This window comes from Pelecanus crispus, chromosome 2 (assembly GCF_030463565.1).
Source record: "Pelecanus crispus isolate bPelCri1 chromosome 2, bPelCri1.pri, whole genome shotgun sequence".
Lineage (NCBI taxonomy): Eukaryota > Metazoa > Chordata > Aves > Pelecaniformes > Pelecanidae > Pelecanus > Pelecanus crispus.
In genome coordinates, this window is record NC_134644.1 from 52,339,586 (window position 1) to 52,362,575 (window position 22,990).

A 22,990-nucleotide genomic window follows, 5' to 3' on the forward strand; every position below is an offset into this window, starting at 1 on the left:
GTGTTTAATCCTATTTGGATCTCAAGATTTACTCAGTTTGTATCACATGGAAATGTGAACAGGATGAGTGCTGAACCTAAACTTATGGTCAGACCCGACATTCATAGTACAAACAAAGGCTGTTATCTGCACTCTTTTGCTCTTATTCTCTGTTCCAAAAGATGTCCAAGACCCTATCTTAACGCAAGAAGAATCTTCTCTGGTATGCTTCAATTATCTGCTACGAAACTCAATTTTTGGAATTGTATTAATAATATGGCTTAAGCTTTGTGGTAACCGTATAATCTCTTAATAGTCTAAAGTTGTGACAGCCGTTAGATACAAGAGAATGTGTACAACTTCCCATTCCCATAGGCAGGATAAGCTTTTGTCCAAACGGGCTGAACTCTGCCTGGAATTTGAAACAGTAAATTCAACACCATTCTCCTATGATATTTTGATACCCTACAAATCATCATTAAAAACCAGGGCTAATAGTTTTTTAGAAAGGCCTTTTATTTCATATAAACTAATCTACACACAACACAGACCAGCCTTTAAAGATTGGAATTGCTTTTCAGAAAAAGAAAGGACCGATTAAGTACGCATTTTCAAAACTTCCTTGCACCTTTTGCAAGAAACACCCAGTGTCCTGCGATGGCATGTGTAACAGTTAGACCAATGAACACTCCTTTTGAATGCTCCTTTCTCATTGAACCCCAGAATTGCAACTTCAGAATCGGGAAGTAGTTATTCTGAAAAGCACCTCTCTCTCATCTAACTGTAGCCCATAAGCAAATGTTTTGGGTGGAAAGGGTTGGTCTGATGTTAATTAGCAAGAAGCAAGGGAGGACAATTTTTCCATTACAACTATCTTCAAGAAAGTAGTAGCTTGTTGATTTGCCATACTTTCACTGCCTACTTACACATGTATGCACACACTTGGTCTCCCTCACACACGCGTAATACATGAAAAAGTATTGATTTAAGTGCTTCAGTTGAGACTCCTCTACACTGAGGCTGAACAGCAACTCTAGAATAAGGAACAAGATGTATATATTCAAGTATTTTCTAATTATTTCCCCACTGCACTCAGTATATATTTGCTTAATTTTGAAACATTTTTCTACTAGTGTCCAGCTCTCAGCTTCTCTTAAGTCAGGGGATTTTAACTGGTGACAGTAAGGCTGCTTTTCATCATACACCTGTATGCCTCTTCCAAGCAGAAAACACAACAGCAAAAGAAAGTCAGGCACGCTAGTAGCATCATAATAGAAGCAAAACTAATGAGAAGATAAAATAAAAATTACAGTAATTTCAAAACAAAGTTTTTAATGAGTTTAAAGTTCTGATAAAGAACAGTAACACAGAACAGCTCAGGATCAGAAAACCAAAACAGCTAACTCACCTGCCGGGAGGAATTCCTCTCTTTGTAAGATCTATTCGTACTTTCTCTCCCACATGTCTATAAACCTCTACAATGGCTGCTATGGCAGCATCTCTCACCTGTGAACACAGAGTTTAAATTGTTAATTTCTGGGTTACAGAAACCAAAACAACATTTGCTGACAACCCACTAATCTTCCAGTTTCTATCGACCTGCATGCCAACTCATTTCACAAAACAGTTGAAACAATGAGGATGGAAGGGAAAGGAAATACAACTGTTATTTCAAGATGGTACTTGTTCTGCGTTAGAGCATCTCCAGATGGTACCTGAAAAGTCCTAGAAGTAACAGCTCTAGAGGGAATTTCTGGGATTGACATAAGAATAATACTTGTGGAAAACACGTGCTTTTTTTAGGACTCTATCACAGTGGGCAATACTTCCAAAAGTTAGCCTCTGCACTCAGTCTTGACACTTCATCTTGCTTTCATCTGTTTCTACATGCAGTGAGGCCCTTCTGGAAAACTGAGGACCTGACTGTCCACAAGCATGGGCTAAAGTGATCAGCGTTATCTTTACTTCCTTCAACAGGAATTACATGGCATCACGTAAGCACAAGAAAGGGAGTAAGACAAGACAGGGGAAAGGGAAAGAACAGTTAAAGCAAGGAGATGGAGTGCCTCTTTAAAAAATTTAAACATAGTCATCACAATAAAAACTGCCGAAAATGCATGTTAGTAAATGCCATTATTCTCTATAAAGAATTACTGGAATGACTTTAGTATTGTTCTTTGTAACAGTTCAAACTAAACCCACAACTGCTCTATCAAGATATGAACTACATCTTTACTAATGATCAACAAACAAGACAAATTCTTAACAGATTTTCTCTAGAGTAGAACAATGCTGCTATACAGAGCAGGCAAGGACTTCGCTGCACCTGAAAAATAAGCATAAAGACCTATCCTGTTTACTTGCCTACCTCCTGCCAATGCTACTTTCTTCCTTACTGTATTCTTAGTCTTTTCTCTCAGACACAACTTCAGATAAATCCAGAGAGATCTTATCCATTTCCATTTGAAGGTTTTCTGAAGTTCAGGTGTCACCATTATGAACTACATCTCGATCTTCACTGTAGTTGTTTTTGCTTAATTAACTGATTTTAACTACAGTTCTTGCATGTGCTCAAATGCCATTTGGGTTCCATTTAGGAAATTATTACCTGTCTTGCACATGATAATGTTATCTTTAGCAAATTTGGCAGACTATTACAGGTCTCATGTAGGGGCTCCTTCTGGAGGCAGTTCTTCCTGTCAGTATTTTCTTTTCCTTTTCTTTCAACATGCTCTATTAGAAGCAACTATTTTCAGTAATGACTAGTTTCAACCTCTGAAGACAAAACTAAAGGAGCCAGTATATCGCAACACTGCTGCCTTTACAACTCTACTTTCACGTTCCATTGGATGGACTGATTCAGAAGAAAATGGGTTTATTGTTTCTCATGGTAGAAAACAATGATCTGTTGTATACAAGCAAGCCTATCAGCTTTTCTTAAATGCCTACATTTATTTTGCTTTCATTCCTCTGTCAAAGTATAGTTGTTGAAGCAACAGTAAGTAATGAAATCCTTACCTGACTATTCGAGTCACCAAACGCTGTACACAGATGTGGTACCAACTTGCTGAGGATTAATGGTTGTGCACCATAACTAAAAAAAGAAAAAAAAAAACAAAATAAAATAAGTTAAATGTATTTTTTTAAAGAAAAACAGAAAATACTTTATGCAGAAGTGAACTTTTAGGTTAGCACTGATAAAATGCAAACTGACATCAGTCAAGCTCCATCTCTCTCTTGCTAGTCCTTTGTCTACTTTTAAAAAAGACAAAAATACTATACCTTTAGTCTTTCTTTCAGAAAGCTCACAAGTTAAGTTGTTTGATTTTTCCCATTTATTAATTTAATTGAATCAGACTTCCTGAAGTATTACTTTCAGAGAAAAATGACAGTCAGAAGAAGGATAGAACCATTATGTCTCCATAGAAACAAAAAGCTTACATGTTTAAGGTAGCAATAAGACACAAACACACTCCTTCTCGGGATCGGTAATTCTTGTGTTTAAAACCGACAGCAAGGCGTTCCCAAATGTACTATAAAAACAGAAATCATTGTCTTTGATTACCAGGAGCACAATACAATGTAATTCTCTCCATATTTCATAATTACATTCACAACAGTTGCAAAAAAATAACAGAAGACAGGTCCATTGGAAAAGTAAAGGCACTTCTCAGGTAAGATTAAGTTATAGAATGTACAGTATGGAACACAACACAGATTACTCCTATACCAAAAACAATTTCTAAAAAACATCCTTTAGAAATTTAGCTGAGTATTTTTATTGTTTGAGAAACAGCTCTCAACAATTCTGCATGTTCTTAACACACACACAAACCAAACATTAACATTACAAACTACTGACTCAAGCAGAAGTTGCTATATTCTTTTTGCTTCATATTGTTTCCCTGCCAAAATTTCCTCTCATCCGTTCTAGCTCATCCTTATCCATATTCCTGCTGTCCACTTCTCCCCTACTTTTGCTTTAAATTTATTTCTTCATTTTTTCAACTGTTTCTTGCCCACTCGTTCTCATTCCTTTGCTTCCATTTTTGTTCTGCTTTCGCTTCTCCTTTTGTGCTGGTGCCGCTTCCTGTAGTACGATTCTCTGGCTCGCTAAACCCTCACTCACCTTCTTGCGCACTCGTTTTTCATTGCCTGCCTTTACTCTTTCCCTCCTCAGTTTATCTTTTTACCTTTCCACCTCCTTGTCGTTCTCTAGCTGTATGTCAGAGTGTAAAAAGCGTAAACATGAAGCTTACGAGTCCTGGGATTCTCAGCGGTATTTCGGAGCAGATGTACAGACTCAAACTGCAACTCCCCCAGCTGCAGCGCTGCCATTACAGCCTCAGCCAGCCAGCATCCGCGGGGAGCGTTGCCTAGCGATGGCTGCACACTGGCAATAGCACATTTTGCAGCCTGGGCACCACCCTCATTCCTACCCCCGACGTGGTGCAATTGCACTGTCGTACAACAATTCCATACCAATCGGCTCAAATGTATTCGATACAAATTATCGCGACTGTAGTCGGCTTTCCAGAAAAAAACCTCACAAACAGCTATTGATTGAGCTATTGATTAACAAAAACAGAGTAAGAGCAGGGAATACTGCATCCTCTTTATTAATGAGGTAGCACACTTCGTATCAGACGTAAAATTTTCCAATTAGAGCCTTGCTTGATCTTTTTGTCCCATCTGTGGTTTCTTGTTTGTTTGTTTTATACTTCATTACATTTAGAGAAAACAAACCTTAGACAAGCAGGATATGGCTTGCCAAAACTGCACAGCTTAGCAACAAAGAACAGGGTTTTACAGAAGAAAACATCCTTCCAATTAACCCACTGATCCAGACAAACATGGAAAAAAGGAAATCTCCTTGCTAGGTGTACAAAAATACAGGTAGAAAGGTAACTGTAGAATACTGAAACAAACAAAACAGACTGAAAAGAAACTTAGTCTTTCACTAAATTAACCCTACTTTAAGAACTGAATTCTTCTAAACGGAGAAATTCAAATGGCTGCTTAGAAATTTCAACTCTCATGACTTGCTAGCAACAGTTGGCATCAACCTCCCTTTGTCCCATTCATGCATTAATACCACCTAGATTCTTATTTTTATGCTTTCCTGCCCATAACCAGCTACATCTAGTTCTCCCTCATAAAAAACAAAGCCAAAAAAAAAAGCCAACCCACCAAACACATTTAAAACAAGAAAAGGGAACTGACAACAGAACAAATTAAATATTATTCAACAACACACTAGAACAGACAAGATGAATTCATCAGGAAGAAACTTACAGGTCTTATCCCTAAAAAAGGATTCCACCCAGCTCTTCCAAAGGGACGTTTCTCTGCAGCAAAGGGAGCCTGAAACTCTGTATTTCAGTGCTGGAGGCACAGGAAAAGCTTCTCTGTTCTGGTCTCTGTTGTGAGGACGATTGATGCTTTTCATCCAATTTTTTAATGATACATAAGCTGTCCTGAGAGCAGACACCTGAAGCCAGGTTTCTCCCACCCTAGGCGAGCTACCAGAAGAGCCACACCTTCTCTTATTTACACAACGCTGTTCCTTCAACCTCATGAATCTTGTATTCTTTCCTACACTGTGGGTAACCTTCAAAGGGTATGGAAGCTTCCTTCCATCGCCTTAGTGTACAATCTAACCACTCTTCAGAAACTGAAAGATGGACCCATAGTCTAAAACACTTTCATGATGAGAGGCTAGCATGAAGAAACTATCACCACATTCTTTATCAGCAATTGTTCAAATGAATGTGTTGCCAAGATGCTCTGCTGTGCATTTATCCAAATGCTATTACTGTAGAAGTAGGTGTACTTTCAGGTCTGCTTGCTAGGTACTTCAGAGCATCCTGGGCACAGGAACATGTCACTCATGAACTACTTGCACCTAGGCATGAAAAAATGCTGCGATGTCTCTTGTCAATGAATATGACCAAAATTAGATCTCATGAACAGGTAAAGGCATGTCTTTGTGGATGACACTGCTAGAATTTGATGCCTAAATCCCACTCAGATCTGTGACCAAATCATGTGAGAAAAGACTTCATGCTTGAAGGGAGATAAATGTTTCTATAGTCGCCTAACATGATACCTGTTTTTCCTATCAGGCAAACAAAGCAACTGAGAACAATTTTCTCACTGCAGATCAAGTCTGCAAAATCTTAGTCCCTGTGCACAAACATTCAAACCTGCATCTATGAATAAACAAAGCCAGGAACTAGCACACAAAAGAACCTCATTTTCGTTCACAAAAAATAAGACATTCCCTATTAACTTCTGCAGTTAAAACTCAGAAGCACATTTTCTTCAGAAATTAAAAACTTGAACAACAGTTCCTAGTGACAACCAGGGTCTCCAGAGTTCCAAATAACATCATTGCTCAAACAATGTAATCCTGTTAAACAGTTCTACATTTTTCAGGCTCACACAGTAGAAATACAAGATTTAGCACTTGGAAGCCACATAGTGCCAAGAACTGTAAAAAGGTTTGCTTAACTCAAACTTCAACCTAAGATGGCGAGGCAGCGGGAAACTTATCCCCATCTCAAAGATGGCAAGGCAGCAGGAAACTTATCCCCGTCTCAGTTTGTCAAAGGTTCATGCAGCATGTTTGTCATATATCTAGAAAGCCAGATTTTTTTAAGTCAGAAATGCACCGTCTCAACTGTGAGACTACTCCTACGTGTTCAAGTACAAAGCTCATTTTAAAATAAATTCAGAGCTAAACAAACTTATTCTCATTACGCAAACCCAAACTTAGGAGGTTGCTTCAAGCATGCTTTAATTAACAAAGTCCTGCCACATGACATGAAAACATCTACTCAGAATTTAGCTACGATATGCAAAAACTGCAGAACTGCACTGTGCCAGATTTTTATCTGTAGCTGAACAATGCATTAGTGTCAATCCATTAAGAATACCTTTAACATTTACACCATTAACAGTCGCCATAACATTGTGACATATTCAAAGTCAAGCTCATGCATAAGTCATAAGCTCACTGGAGACCTACATCTGAATCATTAAGTAATCATACCATAGGCGGTGCTGCTTCGTCCATCAATTTCAATATAAGATTCTGTGCTTGCTCTCGAACTTGGTCTTTGGCATCTCCCATACGATCTATCAAAGGCAGGAGAACTACAGGAGAGGAAAAAAAAAAGATTAAACACCCAATGAAGATTTTTCTAATACTTATTTCCTGAAACAGATTTAAGATACATCTCATTCGAAAATAAAATCTGATTTTAAGTTGATAAAAATATTTTAAAGTCTCAAATGTATTTCTGAATACGTTACAAGACTAACAATAAATGCATTGGACTGAAATTGAAGAAAACAGTATCTGCCAACAGGCTAAAAAGAAAGCTTCCTGTCTTAAAAACTGTATGAATGACTTCAATTTAATCTGCTAAAAGTATGCTAGTAGCTTCTGAATGCCTGGCTTTTCTGAAAAATAATGCCAGGACTTGGGGCATAAGAAAGAACTGGGATAGGAAGGAGGAGTATTTTCAAATCAGCGGGATTTTGCTGTTTAATTAGCAAAAGAATTTAAGAGTTTTAAATCCTCCTATTCACACAGTGTATCTTCCGGAAACTCAGCCTTATTTCAGTAGAAGCATCAGTAAAAGTTACTATTTTAAAACAAGCATCCCCAAATAATATTTAACTAAAATTGCATGATGCCTGATGATTTCACATCCTAAAAATCAGAACTCACTCAAAATGAAAATTCTTTTCATCTGCTTAACCAGAGAGAAGTTTCTAATTACATCTGATAAACAAATTAGCGTTATGTTGTTTAGGAAAGTTATCTGAATGAATGCTTGGATCAGCATTGTGCAAGACATCCTGCTATACTGGTTCCCAGTCTTCCATCTGGGGCCTACATACATGCTTTGTGAGATTCTTCCCCCCAGTGCTTTTGGTACCAGCTCTTCAAAACGAGGGGTGAGGGCACCAGGTGCGCCATCTTCCCTCAGGAAGTACAGCTGGCATGGAACTGGCAGAGGTGTCACCTCCCGTGGGACAGTGCTTTTAAAGTTAGTATAAGCGTGCAAAACACCACCTAGAAAAAGCAGCGTCACATGCTAACAGTAACATTTACCTGTCAACAGCTCAACCTTCTGCATCAGCTTTTGTTTCTGATCTGATGCACAGTTTTCTAAGAGCAAGTATCAGTCACGTAATCTAGGCAGAACTTACTCAATACAGACCACAACACCCACCCAGCCCATCCTTCTGCCCCTGCGCTCGAGTTAAGCTGGGGCTAAGTTTGCAATTACCATGCCATTTATTCCAAACCTCTAAAACTAGCATAATGTTTACCTTGAGTCTTTTGGAGACTTGCTCACAGTCCAACAAACAAAGATACAGTAACAGCTAAAATCACCTTTTGCTGCATTTGGTGTTACATCTCTGAACATCCAAGAGTATTTTACAGTTGCTGCCTGATCTCTCTCAGCTGCTGCCTGCTATAAAATTAATTTTCCTATTCTACTCACAGAAGAAATAACTGTATCGCCCTATTCTTTGAAAGGGAGATCTGAAAGAATTTTAACAGTCCTTAATGATTTTATAGTAATAACTGAACAACAGCATTGCCAGCAAAAGAAAGGGACCAGAATCAGTAACTCGGGAGGTCTCCTCAGTCCTCTGTTCCTACATTAAAAACAGCAGCCATTTCTGTACCGTGATTATTACTGGACAAATACACTGCTGAAGTTTGAATTTCCCCTCCTACTCTATTCTGAACACTAATTGTCCTAATCTGAATACTTAATTCTACTGGCTCTGAATATTCCACTGACATCTTTAGCTACAATTATCAAGTTTTCGCTTTTTTCATCTATCTTCTCTTCCCATTCTCGTCTGAATAAATTATTAGAGCTACCTTCATTTTACAGTTTGAAGAGAAGGGTTTGGGGTTTCTTGTTTTGGTTTGGGGTTTTTTGTTGTTGTTTTGTTAGTGTGTGGCAGGTTTTTTTGTTTTGTTTTGGGTTGGGTGGGGGTTTTTTTTGTTGCATTGTTTGGGGCTTTCTTTTCCCATTTTGTGAACACAGAAGAAACATCCAGAACTCGAGAAGTGAATTTTGGGAGTACACAGCTGACCTCTCCCCTAAATTTCCAATCATTCATATACTTACTGATTACACTTTTTCTTCCCAACAGTATTTTTCATTATTATTTTCAGCACTGCTAAACTGTCCTTTTTCCCATACCGTACGTTACTGGTGAGGTCTGCTACATTAAGCTGCCTGTTGGGCAGCAGAAGGCAACTCTTGCTTTACAGAGAGGGAAACAAACACAGCCACCGAGAAGCTGTTCCAGTGGAGGGAAACACAGGGAGTGCCAGTCCTGCGGGAACACGGCTCCTTTGTGACTTGTTAGCACGCTGAGTCAGTTGATGGAGCTGCAGATACCAGGGCTCCGCTTCGAATCACTGGGGCAAGCACAGAGAAGAGCTACTAGAAGCCGCTGAACAGAGGTGAGGTCATAGAGTTAAACTAAGCTATGACACAGCCTGCAGATTTCAGTGTGTGTAGCTATTGAACATGCCAGCCTTTGCCACTCACAGAGCTCCGACAGAGGGACAGCCTGCTGTGGGAGCTGTTAAAGGGCCCAAATGTCTGCAGGCTTGGCTTTTTTTCCCGCTAAATCTCAAGTTTCTGTAAGACCCCATATAAGGCATGATATAGTCTGTATGCATAAGACAAATGAAATTAGGCTGTTGAATGCTGGCAACCACCAGCTGGTTTTCAGTTTGGTAGTTCATCTTTTCTGTCAGAATAAGCTCCAGCAGGAAACTACTTTAAGTTGTTCACCTATTGATGAAGTTTCAGAACGCTCAAGCAGCAGGGGATCTCCATCAGACGTTATTTCAATTCGAATTCCTAATGCCTTCATCACTTTTCCTCCAAATGCTAGACACGTCTAGGGAGAGCTATAGTGAAAAATAGCTGAATTGTGTTAGCTGTCCTTTCTATGAAAGAGTGGGAAACATATCTCCCTACCTCAAGGTTCTGATAACATTTGAGACATGTGGGTCCATCCCAGCATCCTGTTTTGCTGATCACCCTTCTCTTTTCCCTACTCCAAGCGTCTTGGCCTCTCCTCACTCCTCTCTAGTCCTGCCCAGCCAAAATCAAGAGAGTACAAGAAACTCTTGAGGTCTCAAAAGAAACCTCACCTAAGCCCAAAGCAGCAATTACAGCCTAGAGTCAGAGATGACGGTGTAACACAGGCTTTTGCTCTACATCAGGATAAGCCACTGCTGTCACTAGAAAGCAGCAGCTTTGTCTACTCACTACCTCAGCCACTGTTTCCCCCTCACAGCCTGTACCACCCCTTGTACCAGTATTTGTCCGTTTACAAGGTGAACTAAGGACATACTCAGACATTCAAGATGATACGCACATGTCAATCAAAAGCACGAGCTAAGAGGTATGTTAGAACTGAGCCAACAGGAACAGCCTGTGGAGGTTCTGGCACCTTAGGAAGTATCTGCTGGGTGTCTGCACACTAAGATTTTGTAAAAAGATTTTTACCTTGTCCAGCTTTAGGCAGGTTTCTATCCCTATGAGGAACAGCTGAAGTCACACTTGCAATACAAGGGAAGGCTTTACCAAAAATCAAGTCTCTGCTTTAGAAGATTAGAGTACTACTACATCTCAAAGAATGGATGACCAGAAAACACATCAGTAAGAACAATGCTGCCCCCCCCCCCCCCCCATTTCATTCCACATACAACTGAAGAATCATTTTGGCTGACACTTTCTCATCAGCATTATCAAATCAGCGTCCTTCCTTAGGCTGCAGTGCGAATATATGCATTTGGTCATTTCTGGCATCAGTCTGCAAACTAAACAGTCTCAAGTTAAAAGTTGGATGTTGGAGTTAAAAGAAAGGTGGGGAAGGAGAAGTAGGACCATGCATGAAGGCAGTATTCAAAGTGGTAGTCTCCTAACAAGTTACACGGTGAAGTATATAATTTGTTACATTCAATATGGATTCACGCACTCCTACTGGTTTCTATTAACCTTATCCATCTTACTACTTCTGTTGCCCAGTTTCGTTAATTATTTCAAAGGGATTTTGGAAAACCTAGTAACCTATGACAACTTTCTTCCTTTTACTTATTTCTGCTGATATGCAGAGAAACATTACACTAAATTTAGGAGACACTGATTCGCTTTGCAGTTGCTGGTTATTTTTTGCAGAGCCAAGCAGCACTATATCCCATTCAATTTGCCTTTTCGCCACATTTTAGCATGTTGTCGAAGTCTCCTATCACTACCAGCCACTTCTGAGTTTTTCTTGTTAAGATTTCTACATTATTATACCATGATTTTACAGGTTTTGATTACTGAAGAAAACTTAAGAAGTGTTAGTAAAAATGTTCTATGGCACACATTAATTGTACCAGATCTACCTCAAACTGACCTGCTGTTTACATCTGAGCTGCTATTTACGCCTTTTTCCTTTCTAATTGCATAAGTTACTTTTCTTTATATCCCTAACAGAGCTTATTATCCCTTAGGTTTCTTTTCCTTTGTTTGTCTTCCTTCTCTTGGCTTGGTAAACCTAAATAAATTTTCATTTACACGTATTCATATAATGATTTTATCACCACTAGTTGGACAGTAGATGCAAGACATCAGGCCAAAACCAGCCTGGAGAGTCAGAGTACAGCCTTGAGAGATTAAATATTTACTTCCCCTACTGGGACTGAAGATGATAAACAAGTAAGTCACAGAAGTCAGTGCCTAGAATGGCACCCAGTGCATTTTTAAAAAATCCTGAGCAGCTTATGACCCCCTGCAGCAAAGAATGCCACAGGTAGCACAAACAATTTCCTTTTGCTAAACTTTAACAAGAGTTCCTTCTGTTATGACACAAATATGGAGCTTTTCAGTTTGTATTATCGCTCACAGCTCCCTCTCTATTCCTTCTCTCTTGACCACTTACACCTGCTCTTTGTAAGTGCCTATTTTATATATACTCTCTCACACCTACCCATTTCTGTGAACCAACTTTAGATAGTACATGTCTGCTCTACTGCAAAGACTTACAAAAAAGCATTAAACAAATAAGAATCTTTACCAAGGAAACAACATCAGCATTGGCAAAAATTCTGTTACTAAAAAGTCTAACTTCTTGTCTCAGACATTAAAAAAAAAGGCTTTGAGGCCAGAAACAGATTAAACCTAAGCAGCAATATCTTCCTAGTTTTCTCAGAAACCTTGCCAGCTCAGGCAACAGCATTAAACAGCTGCCATTAGAAAGGAGGGAGGGAACAGCTGCCTCTGCAATTAGAGCAGGCTCTGTTCTTCTGGGTAAAATGCACAGAAGAGAAAGGAATCCCACAAAGGCTCCTACAGGGCCAGCAATAGGGCTGGTCTGACAGACCCACATGGCCAAGGACTGCTTCTAACCAAAGAATGATTAGCAGGCTCTCAGAGAGGGCCTCACTGCTCCCTTCCTCAAGATAAAGTCCAGTCCAGGGCAAGTTTAATCAAAAGCCATCTCAGACATTAACGTGCTTCTCTGGGTCTCTCCAGGAGCCAACTAAGAAAAGCATTAACAGAATTAATGAGATAAACTCATCACCAGTAGTGGAGGGGAAAAAAGAAACACTTTTTTTTAAATACAATACATGCATGAATTTACGAGGGTCTCAGTCTCAGGAACATGAGAAGAGAGCCTTCAAGTCCAAAGAGTTTCAAGAGGTGTGTTAGACCAGCAAGAAAACTAGAAGATAAAGAACAAATGTTCATGTCATCTCCTGAAATTTTTTAGCTCTAGGCTAGGTTTTTACAGAACTAGTATTAGTTAGAACCAAAGAGAAACCAAGGAAGGCTAGGATTTCTCTACTCTTACTTAATGGCACTGTATTTCTAGGTGTCATACAGTGAAGTGTCCACAGACAGCAAGCAGATGGTACTCCAGGTCACAGCCTATCACTCTAGCATGGATCACTTCAGGTAAAATTCATTCCCACTACTAATGAATTCCAGTGCTAGCCAGCCATGACATAAAGAGCTTTAAAAGGCTGCACAGATTTTTATTTTTACTAAAGCTTTAGGGAATCTGTCACCATGATGACAAAAAGTCACAGCTGAAATCAGCTATGACAATTAGCTATGATCATTAACTATACAGGGAACCAAAGAAAATTTCAGAATTTTCTGAGATGTTGCAGGAAGTTAATATTTTTGTTAAATTTGAAAATATAAAAGCAATTCAAAACATCTATTCTGGAGAAAAAGAAATACAAATATTGGAGTCTCCTCTAAAAGCCTCTTCTAAAATAAAGTCTGAAATATGCAGCATTTTATTGTTTAAGCAAATCCTACAACACATATCCAACACAGATTTTCCTGAGGTCAATAAGCAGTAAAATGAAAAGGTGATGTCAGACAAAACACCTGACTTGCATTTATATGCAATAAGGTATCTTTGAGACAAGACTTCTCTCACATAAATAGAAAGACTTGCTTTACATTATCTGAGCAATTCAATTCCTTGAATAATTTGATTTAATTTCCAAGTTTTCTCTAACATCAGAGGTTGACCATACTTTAAGCAAAGACAGATGACCTTGAAGATCCCTTCCAACATAAATTATTCCACGTTTTTTGTTTAGGTGTTCTGCAAGCATTTGTAATCTGGAATCCTACAGTAGATAGTGCCATTAGTCTCAACATTTAAAGGAAATTAATAAAAATAAAAAAGAATAAAAATCAGTCAGTCACTAAAACCTGAAGATCCAGTATTTTTCTACATGCTGTATATCCATGGTAGCTCATACTAAAACAGTTCTTCGTTTTCATGGTGTTGAGGAAAGCATTTCTCCATACATCATTAAAACCACTTATTGAAGAGTTACATCTTGATTAAACTGTGCATTGAAGTCTTTTCCATACAAAAATTTCAATCATTAAGCAGGAGAAAAAGCAAAAATTAAGAACTTGGGTGTCACTTATCTAAATGAAGTCTTACTCAAATATTTCCCAATTCTTGTACCAAATGCTTTAATCCAAATGCACTCAAAAAATTAATGCACATTGCAAGTCCTTACAACTGCTTTAAAATAAATCACGCAACATACTTGCATGCTTAATTATGACAATAAATTTGAAAGAGCATTTAAATTATTCTGAAGAGTCTAATTTAAAGGTTCTTCCATCACTTCTAGAAGCCACCTGGGAAAGAATTTAAACACTTCAAATTGGTTTCACATCTTAGTATACAGTACTACAACTATTTTCCAAAATTGTTTTTGCCCACTGGTATCTTTTTACAGTAAGAAGAATTTTAAACTGCTATTACATATATACACACATTTACAAATGGAGTTTTTTGTGTGTAACATTTGTGTCTATATTCAGACATACATATACGTACATATTTAAATATAACATGTGTGTCTGTGTTTGGTCTTTTTTAAGCATCAAGTATCTTTCCTTTAATTTGCAGATAACTAAAATATATTTTGCAAGATCTTGTAAGGTTGTGTATGAAAGTGAATGACCATGTAACTATATCATAGACTAATGGACAGTTCAACATATGCAGAAAAATGTCATGATACAACACCACATTAAAACTAAAACAGATTCCATATACCTTTATTATACTTTTTCTTTCCCATTACTTCGACAATAACAAGAGGACAAAATAACATTCGCTCCTTTTAGAAAAGGAAACTACGAGTAGAGACTTTTCCCAGAAACTCTATCATCCAGTCACATTTGCCCATAATTCTAATATTCTCTTTCATTTCTGATATATAGTATTTTAATAATTAATGCTATCACCTGGGAAAAGAGATTGTGACAGAGTAATTATGTACTCTTACATAATCTCTTTTAATCACAGAACAAGCAGTAGTTTTAAATACTGAAAGATATAACACTCAAACACTCCTTAATCTGCTTTATTTTTTCCAGAATATAGCCACAGTCTCATGAACTAACGCGTACCCTCATATTTACTGCTAGCAAAGTATTTTCAAGCATCTTCACTGGAAGTACTAAAAAAGAGATTCCGAATTTGCGTGTCCAAGTTCCCAGAACATTGATGCCAGCTGCAGAGAGCATGCAATGTGGTTAATCATGAAAGGATAACACCTTGAAAGTAAGTTACTGCCACGTTAGATTGTTGCCTAGGAAACTGCATTAAGTCTCTTATCAGGCATTACACTTCAATACAAAGATCACTAACTTGCTCTTCAGAATATTGGAAAGCATCTGTCCTACAACTATTGTATTGATTTTGCCCAAATCTAATTTACAGCATATGTGTAGGCTCTAAAGATGGAAATAATAAAGCATTCATGTTTTTTACTTCTTAGCAAAAAGCCTCTAATGCTTATGGGTGTGACTATTCAGTCACATTAGTTATTTGTCTCTGCACTTAAATAAGTTTATCCCCATCATAACTGAACAGGAAATGAAACCGGGGGTGGAATATATTTTGCCATGTTATAGTTGGGTAATACGCTATTGTACCTCCATCATTTACTGAGCTCTGAATCATGAATAAAAACATCTCAGGGTAACCAAACTGTAACACTCTTTATTAAGACAAAAACACATTTAACGTTTCAGGTCCAGGGGGATCCAGACAGGCTGGACCGATGGGCCGAGGCCAACTGTATGAGGTTCAACAAGGCCAAGTGGCAGGTCCTGCACTTGGGTCACAACAACCCCATGCAACGCTACAGGCTTGGGGAAGAGTGGTTGGAAAGCTGCCTGGCTGGAAAGGACCTGGGGGTGTTAGTAGATAGCCGGCTGAACATGAGCCAGCAGTGTGCCCAGGTGGCCAAGAAGGCCAACAGCATCCTGGCTTGTATCAGGAATGCTGTGGCCAGCAGGAGCAAGGGAGGTGATTGTCCCCCTGCACTCGGCGCTGGTGAGGCCGCACCTTGAACACCGTGTCCAGTTTTGGGCCCCTCACTACAAGAAAGACATTGAGGTGCTGGAGCATGTCCAAAGAAGGGCAACAAAGCCGGTGAAGGGTCCAGAGAACAAGTCCTGTGAGGAGCAGCTGAGGGAAGCGGGGTTGTTTAGCCTGGAGAAAAGGAGGCTGAGGGGAGACCTTATTGCCCTCTACAACTACCGGGAAGGAGGTCGTAGCAAGGTGGGTGTCCATCTCTTTTCCCAAGTAACAAGTGACAGAATGAGAGGAAGTGGCCTCAAGTTGTGCCAGGGGAGGTTTAGATTGGATATTAGGAAAAATTTCTTCACCAAAGGGGTTGTCAAGCATTGGAACAGGCTGCCCAGGGAAGTGGTTGAGTCGCCATCCCTGAAGGTATTTAAAAGATGTGTAGATGTGGTGCATAGGGACATGGTTTAGTGGTGGACTTGGCAGTGCTAGGTTAATGGTTGGACTCGACGATCTTAAAGGTCTTCCAACCTAAATGATTCTATGAGCTTACTGTTATTTTAATACTTCCTTTGGGTGTCTCTTGTCTCCGAAGAATAACTATGCCCAGCCTATCTTAAACTCCTCTAAATTTGAGGCAAAGTTATAATACCTTTGATATCAAATGGAGATTGTTTCCACTACAACAGGCTTTGCATTTATGCGGGTTCAAAAACCAACCAGATAAAGCTGTAGAAAAACAGGGTGACAGGGGAGACACTGAAGATACCATCTGCCTCAGCTGGCCCTTAACTGCAAGACAGCTAGGAGGGTCGTACTGAAGGAATTATCACTGCACGTTTGTCCTGTCCTTACTTTCTTCTTAGGCATCCACAAATGGATCACTGGCAGACATGAGCCTTTAGTCTGACCTACTGGAATCATTCTCAGATTATGTTAGAAGCCAACTCTGTGAAGTCAACAGAACATGATTTGGGAAACTGCTGTTCTTTAAGTTTTGTTGAAGGAAGCCGTTTTCTTGCTCACCAGTGTGGTTTTAATTACTCTCATAAACCCCAGACTATCCACACTCCCAGACATTTACAAAAAAGTTTTTGTATTACTGCCTCACTGACAAAAACTGAAAATTATCCAAATCTTGTTATGAGACTTGGAGAGACAGCTACCAACTGAAGAGAATTCATACTATAAACCACTCTTTAAAAAAGTAATCTAAAATAAAGATAGCTTTCTGCCTTTACTGAGACTAACATTTCCATGTCTGTTAAGCTTATATAAGAGCTGATCATACACAACAGTGACTTGCATATTTAGCATAATGCACTCTACAGGTCTTGATTCTAGAGATGCTCAGAAGACCAGTTTCAGTTGAAGGCACTACTACTCAGCTTTTCTAAAAGAAGTACTTCTGGAATACAGACTTCAGATGTCTTTTGATGTTACACGTGTTCGATGGTTACCCAGTGCCAGTACTCTTTTTTTTTTGTCAATATAAATGCTACTGAGTACTGAAATTTAAATCTTTAATTTGCTCAAACTGCTCAAATATTGGGACAAAAAAAAAAATAGTGTTTTCAAACTATTCTCAAATAGTTTACAGTTAAAAAAACAAAACCAGAAGCAATTAAATAAGCTTTCCAACCTTTAATGAAGTGGCTGTAATCTTAAGTTCTACACACCACTAAAATATATATCAAAACAGAGTAACACTCTGAAGCCTAGCACTGTTTGTAGCTCCAAATGGAGACTATTCAGAAATCAATATTCTGCATACCACAACACACTGCAGTTCCCTTACACTGCTCCAATACAAAACTAACCAGCCAAAGAAAAACACTCTGCAATAAAATAGATTTAAATTCTGTAGTGCACTATTGCAGTAGTTTTGCAGCATCCTGAAATATGCTTTCAATGAATTTAGGTAGTAACTTGTCATAAACTATACTTTGTATTCCTAAACTTTCAAATTTTGCCCATTTCTTAACTCTTAAATACAAAAGGAGACATGTAAAGAAGAGGAAGCTTAACATTTTGACAATTTGAGATAGCTGGGCATGTGGGAACAAAATGCAAGATAATTCACACAAATTTTGGAAAAGGACATTAAGCTAGAAACTTCTTTTAAATATAGCCAGTGATATAACACCAATGTTAATGTGCTAGTATCACTACCTGTTTTCAAGGACAACAGCAAAATGAGCTGAGCAGCATAGTCTGCTCGTACTTCCCAGAACAACTGTTTCATACTCAGGCACATGTAGATCCATTAATTTGAAATTCATTCGAGTAAACATTTCACACAAGAGTAACAGTTAGTCCTTTTTTTATCATCCCATAAAAAGGTTTAGAATGCTAAAAGCTACAGTCCAGTTATCTAACACAAGGTAGACCACATAGTCCTCTGAGACCACTGGCTTCAGCAGACGTAATGCTCTTATTGAAGTGATCTGCAAATAAAACCTTCAATCTTTAACACAAGTTAAAGGTAACACGTTCCAATGTAATTTTTAGATGACTGTCTTGGGGAGTGGTAAGCAACTATATAGCGTAAAACTAAACACTGAAAAGATATTCCTGGAACCTTTAAAAAATCCCAACCACCACCTAGAAATCAGTGATTGCATGACAAATGAATGTTTAGAGATAAATATAAAATTATTTAAATTCCAATCCAGCAATAAGATGCCTACCAAGACATCACAATTAGCTCAGAAAGCTTTCAACATGTTCCACTTCAGCTTCTAGGGGAGGAGAGGAAAAAACAAAGTAGTGTCTTTTACTTGTTGGTCTTAAGAAAGTTATATTTCACTTACCGGTTCCTATATAGGATTTAAAGCGTCCTGATAGTCTGTCAGCAAAGGCACCTAAAACATCTAGTCCCAGTAATGCTACCTGTTGAAACAAAAGCATTAGATATACAAAACGGATCACTGAAGAATTCTTCAGCATACATTTTAAAGAAATTAGACATATACATGCAAACATGCTGAAGGACTGTATCTTAATCTAAAGATAAATTAAAGTTCCAATTAGAGAGCTGATAATTCCTTGAAAGCTTTCATTAAAACAAAATTATCAGAATATGTTTGGAATGGATCAAGTATATACCAGAGCACTTCAGATTTTTCAGTACTTGTCTTAAAAGAGAAAGAAAAGAAATATTAGAAATTCAATGTCTTAGTATTTTCAGCTACAAATTATTAAAATTCAAATTAATAATTACGAGGAATAAGGAGTTGGAAGAAGCTTCCCCCCCTGGATCATATATTAGGACTGCAGTTCTGACCCTCATTTTCTTTAAAAGATTACTCTAGAGGTGTAATTCAGTATTAACTGAAAATCAAAATTCCTTTGAAACAGGTACCAGTGGGCCTTACTTTCTCTACCAGGTTTCTAAGCTGCTGAAAGAAACAAAACAGAATGCCTTAACAAAAAAAAAAAAAAAAAAAAAAGGGGGGGGGGGGGGCACGTGGAGGTGGTATGTGCAGTTACCAATCTCTGAAAAAGCAAACAATTTAAAAAGCAAAACTAAGCCCCCAAACAGAAGTACTAACACAGACTGGGAAAAAAAAAAAAAAAAAAACCAAACACGCACAATATGGTTTAAACAGTTTCCCAGATGCCAAGAGCTTACTTCAATCTAGCTACTTAGCTCATCCACTAAGGTCATTACATTGTTTTCCAAACTCCTGAAAGAAAACAACTGAGAGAAGCTATTACTGTTGTCCCTAGCAGTTCAGACCACACCATTTGTCCACCTTTTTGTTAAGGTAGGGAAGTTTTACTTCTCTTCATTTGTTGTTGTTTTGTTGAACAAGAGCAAAAAAAAAAATCAGAATTCAAAAGGACGTTCAAAATACTACTGGGATTGTGAGGAAGTTCCCATCTATGAACAGAAACTAGATGAGAGGACAATATCCGCTAATACAGAAACAAAAACATGATCAGAAGTGATCAGTTAAATTAAATTTTAACAAGTCAGGACGCTTTCTTTTCGCCCTTAACTATCCTGCATACTGTTCCAAGAGCTTGTTTTTAATTTCCTATAACAGTTCCTTATGAACACCAGAACCTGCATTTTCACATCTTGCAGTTAACTCGGTTTGCTGTCCATGAGGGTGCAAATGCCAAAGGAAGGACCTCCTGAAGCTTGGGCATTCGTAACCGTTTTTCCTCCTCTTTATTTTCTAGGAAGACATGCACCGCAAATTTTTCCCCACAAAGACATGAGCAGAATTACTCCCCTCTATTAGCTATTTATTTTCATAAAACTTGGAACCACATTTTCTTGGACAACTCTGTTTCCTCAAGATCCTTATCTGTCACAATTGTCCACACTAGACAACAGGCCAAAAAAAATTTGACTGGAGATGAATGTGAACACACATGGCCCACACACAAAGGATCACGTGAGCCTTGTTTTCACAGGAAACTAGACAAAGAAGGTCCCCATAAAATCTAGAATCTGAGCAACCGCATAATTAAGCTGATTTGAATAAAATCAGTATTAGTGCAATAGATCTCCTTTTAAACAGGAGATACAAAACTTAGTTCCAAGTTAGTACAATTTACTTGGAAATTTACAATTTTATTACATATTAAAACAGAGAATAGCAATATAAATGAATATTTTGCCAACAAGTGACTGCATCTATGGCTTCGGATGAGAAAACAGAAAACAACTGATAACTTCCTTCAACAACAACAAAAAAATCTAAGTCAGCTTTTATGGTAACGTCAAGGCTTCCCAAAAGCTCTTTCATGTTCTTTGCCAGACTGTCAAACTGTGAGACCCAAGACAAAAATCTCAATCTAAAAAGTGATGCCTGAAAGAAATAAGAAATTCATTTTGGATATACATTGTTTTCCTATGCTTCTGTTTCCTGACTACAAGCCCCACCTCAGACTTGTCTTCCAGTGACAACTTAAGACAGATCCCTTTCCCATACAAGTATTTTGGGGTCTATTAACACACAAACCACAGCCTTTCCTTCTGTAAAGATACTTAGTGTCTCTCACTTTTCCACACATTTGATTATCTTTCTAAAATCCTCTCTTGAAGACTTCTACCATTCTGAACAACAGCAGCTCAGCAATTTAAAAAAGTAAAGCATGCATGGCTGGTTTTTACTACAGATCTACTCTTCACTAATCCCAAAGAAGAGTTCCGAGTAAGATGGAGAGTATTTCTTTGTTAATTCCTCTAGTGCTTAGCCTCTAGGGTTTGGAGGGCTTTTTGTGGGACTTATTTTGCCTTTTTTTTTTTTTTTTTTTTTTTTTTTTGGTTAGTTTTGGTTGGGGGCAGGGAGTAAAAACAGTAGCCATATGGAATATTTGAACTTCATATACCTCAGGCTCAGAGACTTGATAACTAGCAGAGAAATGGCTATTCATCCTACCATGACCATTACTGCCAACAAAGAATCCGATCACCTGTATTTCATTTGTGTACAACTATTTTATTTTGATCAAGAGCACCCACTGAGATAATGCCTACATATTCCATATTTTTGTACCCCTCCCTGCAAATGCATAAAGTTTAATCACCTCTTATGATCCAAGTCACATTTATCTTGATTAACCATTCAAGCAGTTGTCAATATGGTGTTGGCTCTTTGTAACTGCCTATCAAAGATTTGCTTAATGAATGCAGTAGGGTTCTACTTCAACAATTAGCGTACAAAAGCCACTTCAGTAAATACTATGTAGTAGTAGTTTTGTCTTGTGATGTCCTTATTGTATGAAAATAGATAGTTCAGACCGCACAGGGTGAAATAAAGCTTTCAAAAGTTACCTAAGTGAGAGTAAGATATGAGACTAATCCTGGGTTTAAGAAATGGAAAAGTAACAAACACTGCTGTGAAATTCTCATCTCTAACAGCTACTAAACAAGAACCTTTACAGATAAGAAGTAAGGGAACAGGTTACTACAGTCTTAAGGGAGCAATCCTCTACCTACAACATAATGGTTATTCTTTAGCTCATATAAAGTCCTCTATGGTCTGAAACTTTGAAAAGATAACAGATAGGAAATGTCCTGATATCTGCAGAGTAAGAAAGTATGATGTGACCTCAGGCTGGAAGTAATGGGAAACTGCTCTAGCTACAAAATTGGCTCACAATGCACATTTCAAAACAATTCAGCTGAAGCATACCACTACAGAGTATACCAAATACGCTACCTCTTATTGGTTTTGTAAATTGGTCTTAACATTTCTCTACTTTGATACACAATGTTCTGAGTTTCAGCATCTTCTGGTAGGTATCATCCATGCAGTATTCAAGCAGCCCTTTGGAAGAAGTCCATAACAATTGATATGGGGTCACATGAGCAGCATTAAAAAAAAAAAAAAAAACCAAACCACCACAAGTCAAGGCAGAACTGATCTGCAAGAAAAAGGTTCCAAGCTCTCACACACCGTGTGGGACCACGTACCAACACAGGCTCTCCACTATCAACAGAGAAACCTCTCACCAGCATCATGGCTCTTTCCCCACCAGCTTCAATGAGGGATGTATTTCTTCGGGGATTAAAATCACTGGATCTGTTTCCTACTCTGCATTCATTAAACCTTTTGCCTGCTGCCTATAAAGAGCCTTTGTATGTTGAGACTGATTCATCAGCTCACTATTGTTTCATATAGTTAAACACGGCTTCTGATGTTCACAGTGGAAAAGAAATTTAGGCCTATTTGAACTGGAGTTGGTTAGTTGTTGGGCCACTCTTTAACAAGCCAGTGTTCAGGACCATCCTTGACTTCTCAGATCACATCAAAATTGCCAGCCCAACTGAGAAATCATAGAATCATAGAATGCTTTGGGTTGGAAGGGACCTTTAGAGATCATCTAGCCCAACCCCCCTGCAGGGAGCAGGGACAGCTTTAACTAGATCAGGCTGCTCAGAGACCCATCCAACCTGACCTTGAATGTTTCTAGGGATGGGGCCTCCACTACCTCTCTGGGCAACCTGTTCCAGTGCTTCACCACCCTCATTGTAAAAAATTTCTTCCTTATATCCAGTCTAAATCTATCCTTCTTTAGTTTAAATCCATTACTCCTTGTCCTGTCACAACAGGCCTTGCTAAAAAGATTGCCCCCATCCTTC

General features: G+C 38.4%; 1 protein-coding gene across 19 annotated transcripts in view; it reads right to left on the reverse strand.

Moving 5' to 3' along the window:
- Window positions 1-22,990, reverse strand: part of CLASP2 (cytoplasmic linker associated protein 2) — a 149,043-nt gene that overhangs the window by 114,547 nt on the left and 11,506 nt on the right. For all 19 annotated transcript variants that reach the window (XM_075706228.1, XM_075706227.1, XM_075706221.1 and 16 more), the window contains exons 2-6: window positions 18,699-18,777; window positions 7,034-7,137; window positions 3,421-3,512; window positions 2,998-3,073; window positions 1,388-1,485 (exon numbers count right to left, since the gene is read on the reverse strand). In XM_075706228.1, coding sequence (XP_075562343.1) covers window positions 1,388-1,485; window positions 2,998-3,073; window positions 3,421-3,512; window positions 7,034-7,137; window positions 18,699-18,777 — 449 coding nt within the window. The remainder of the gene's footprint in view (window positions 1-1,387; window positions 1,486-2,997; window positions 3,074-3,420; window positions 3,513-7,033; window positions 7,138-18,698; window positions 18,778-22,990) is intronic.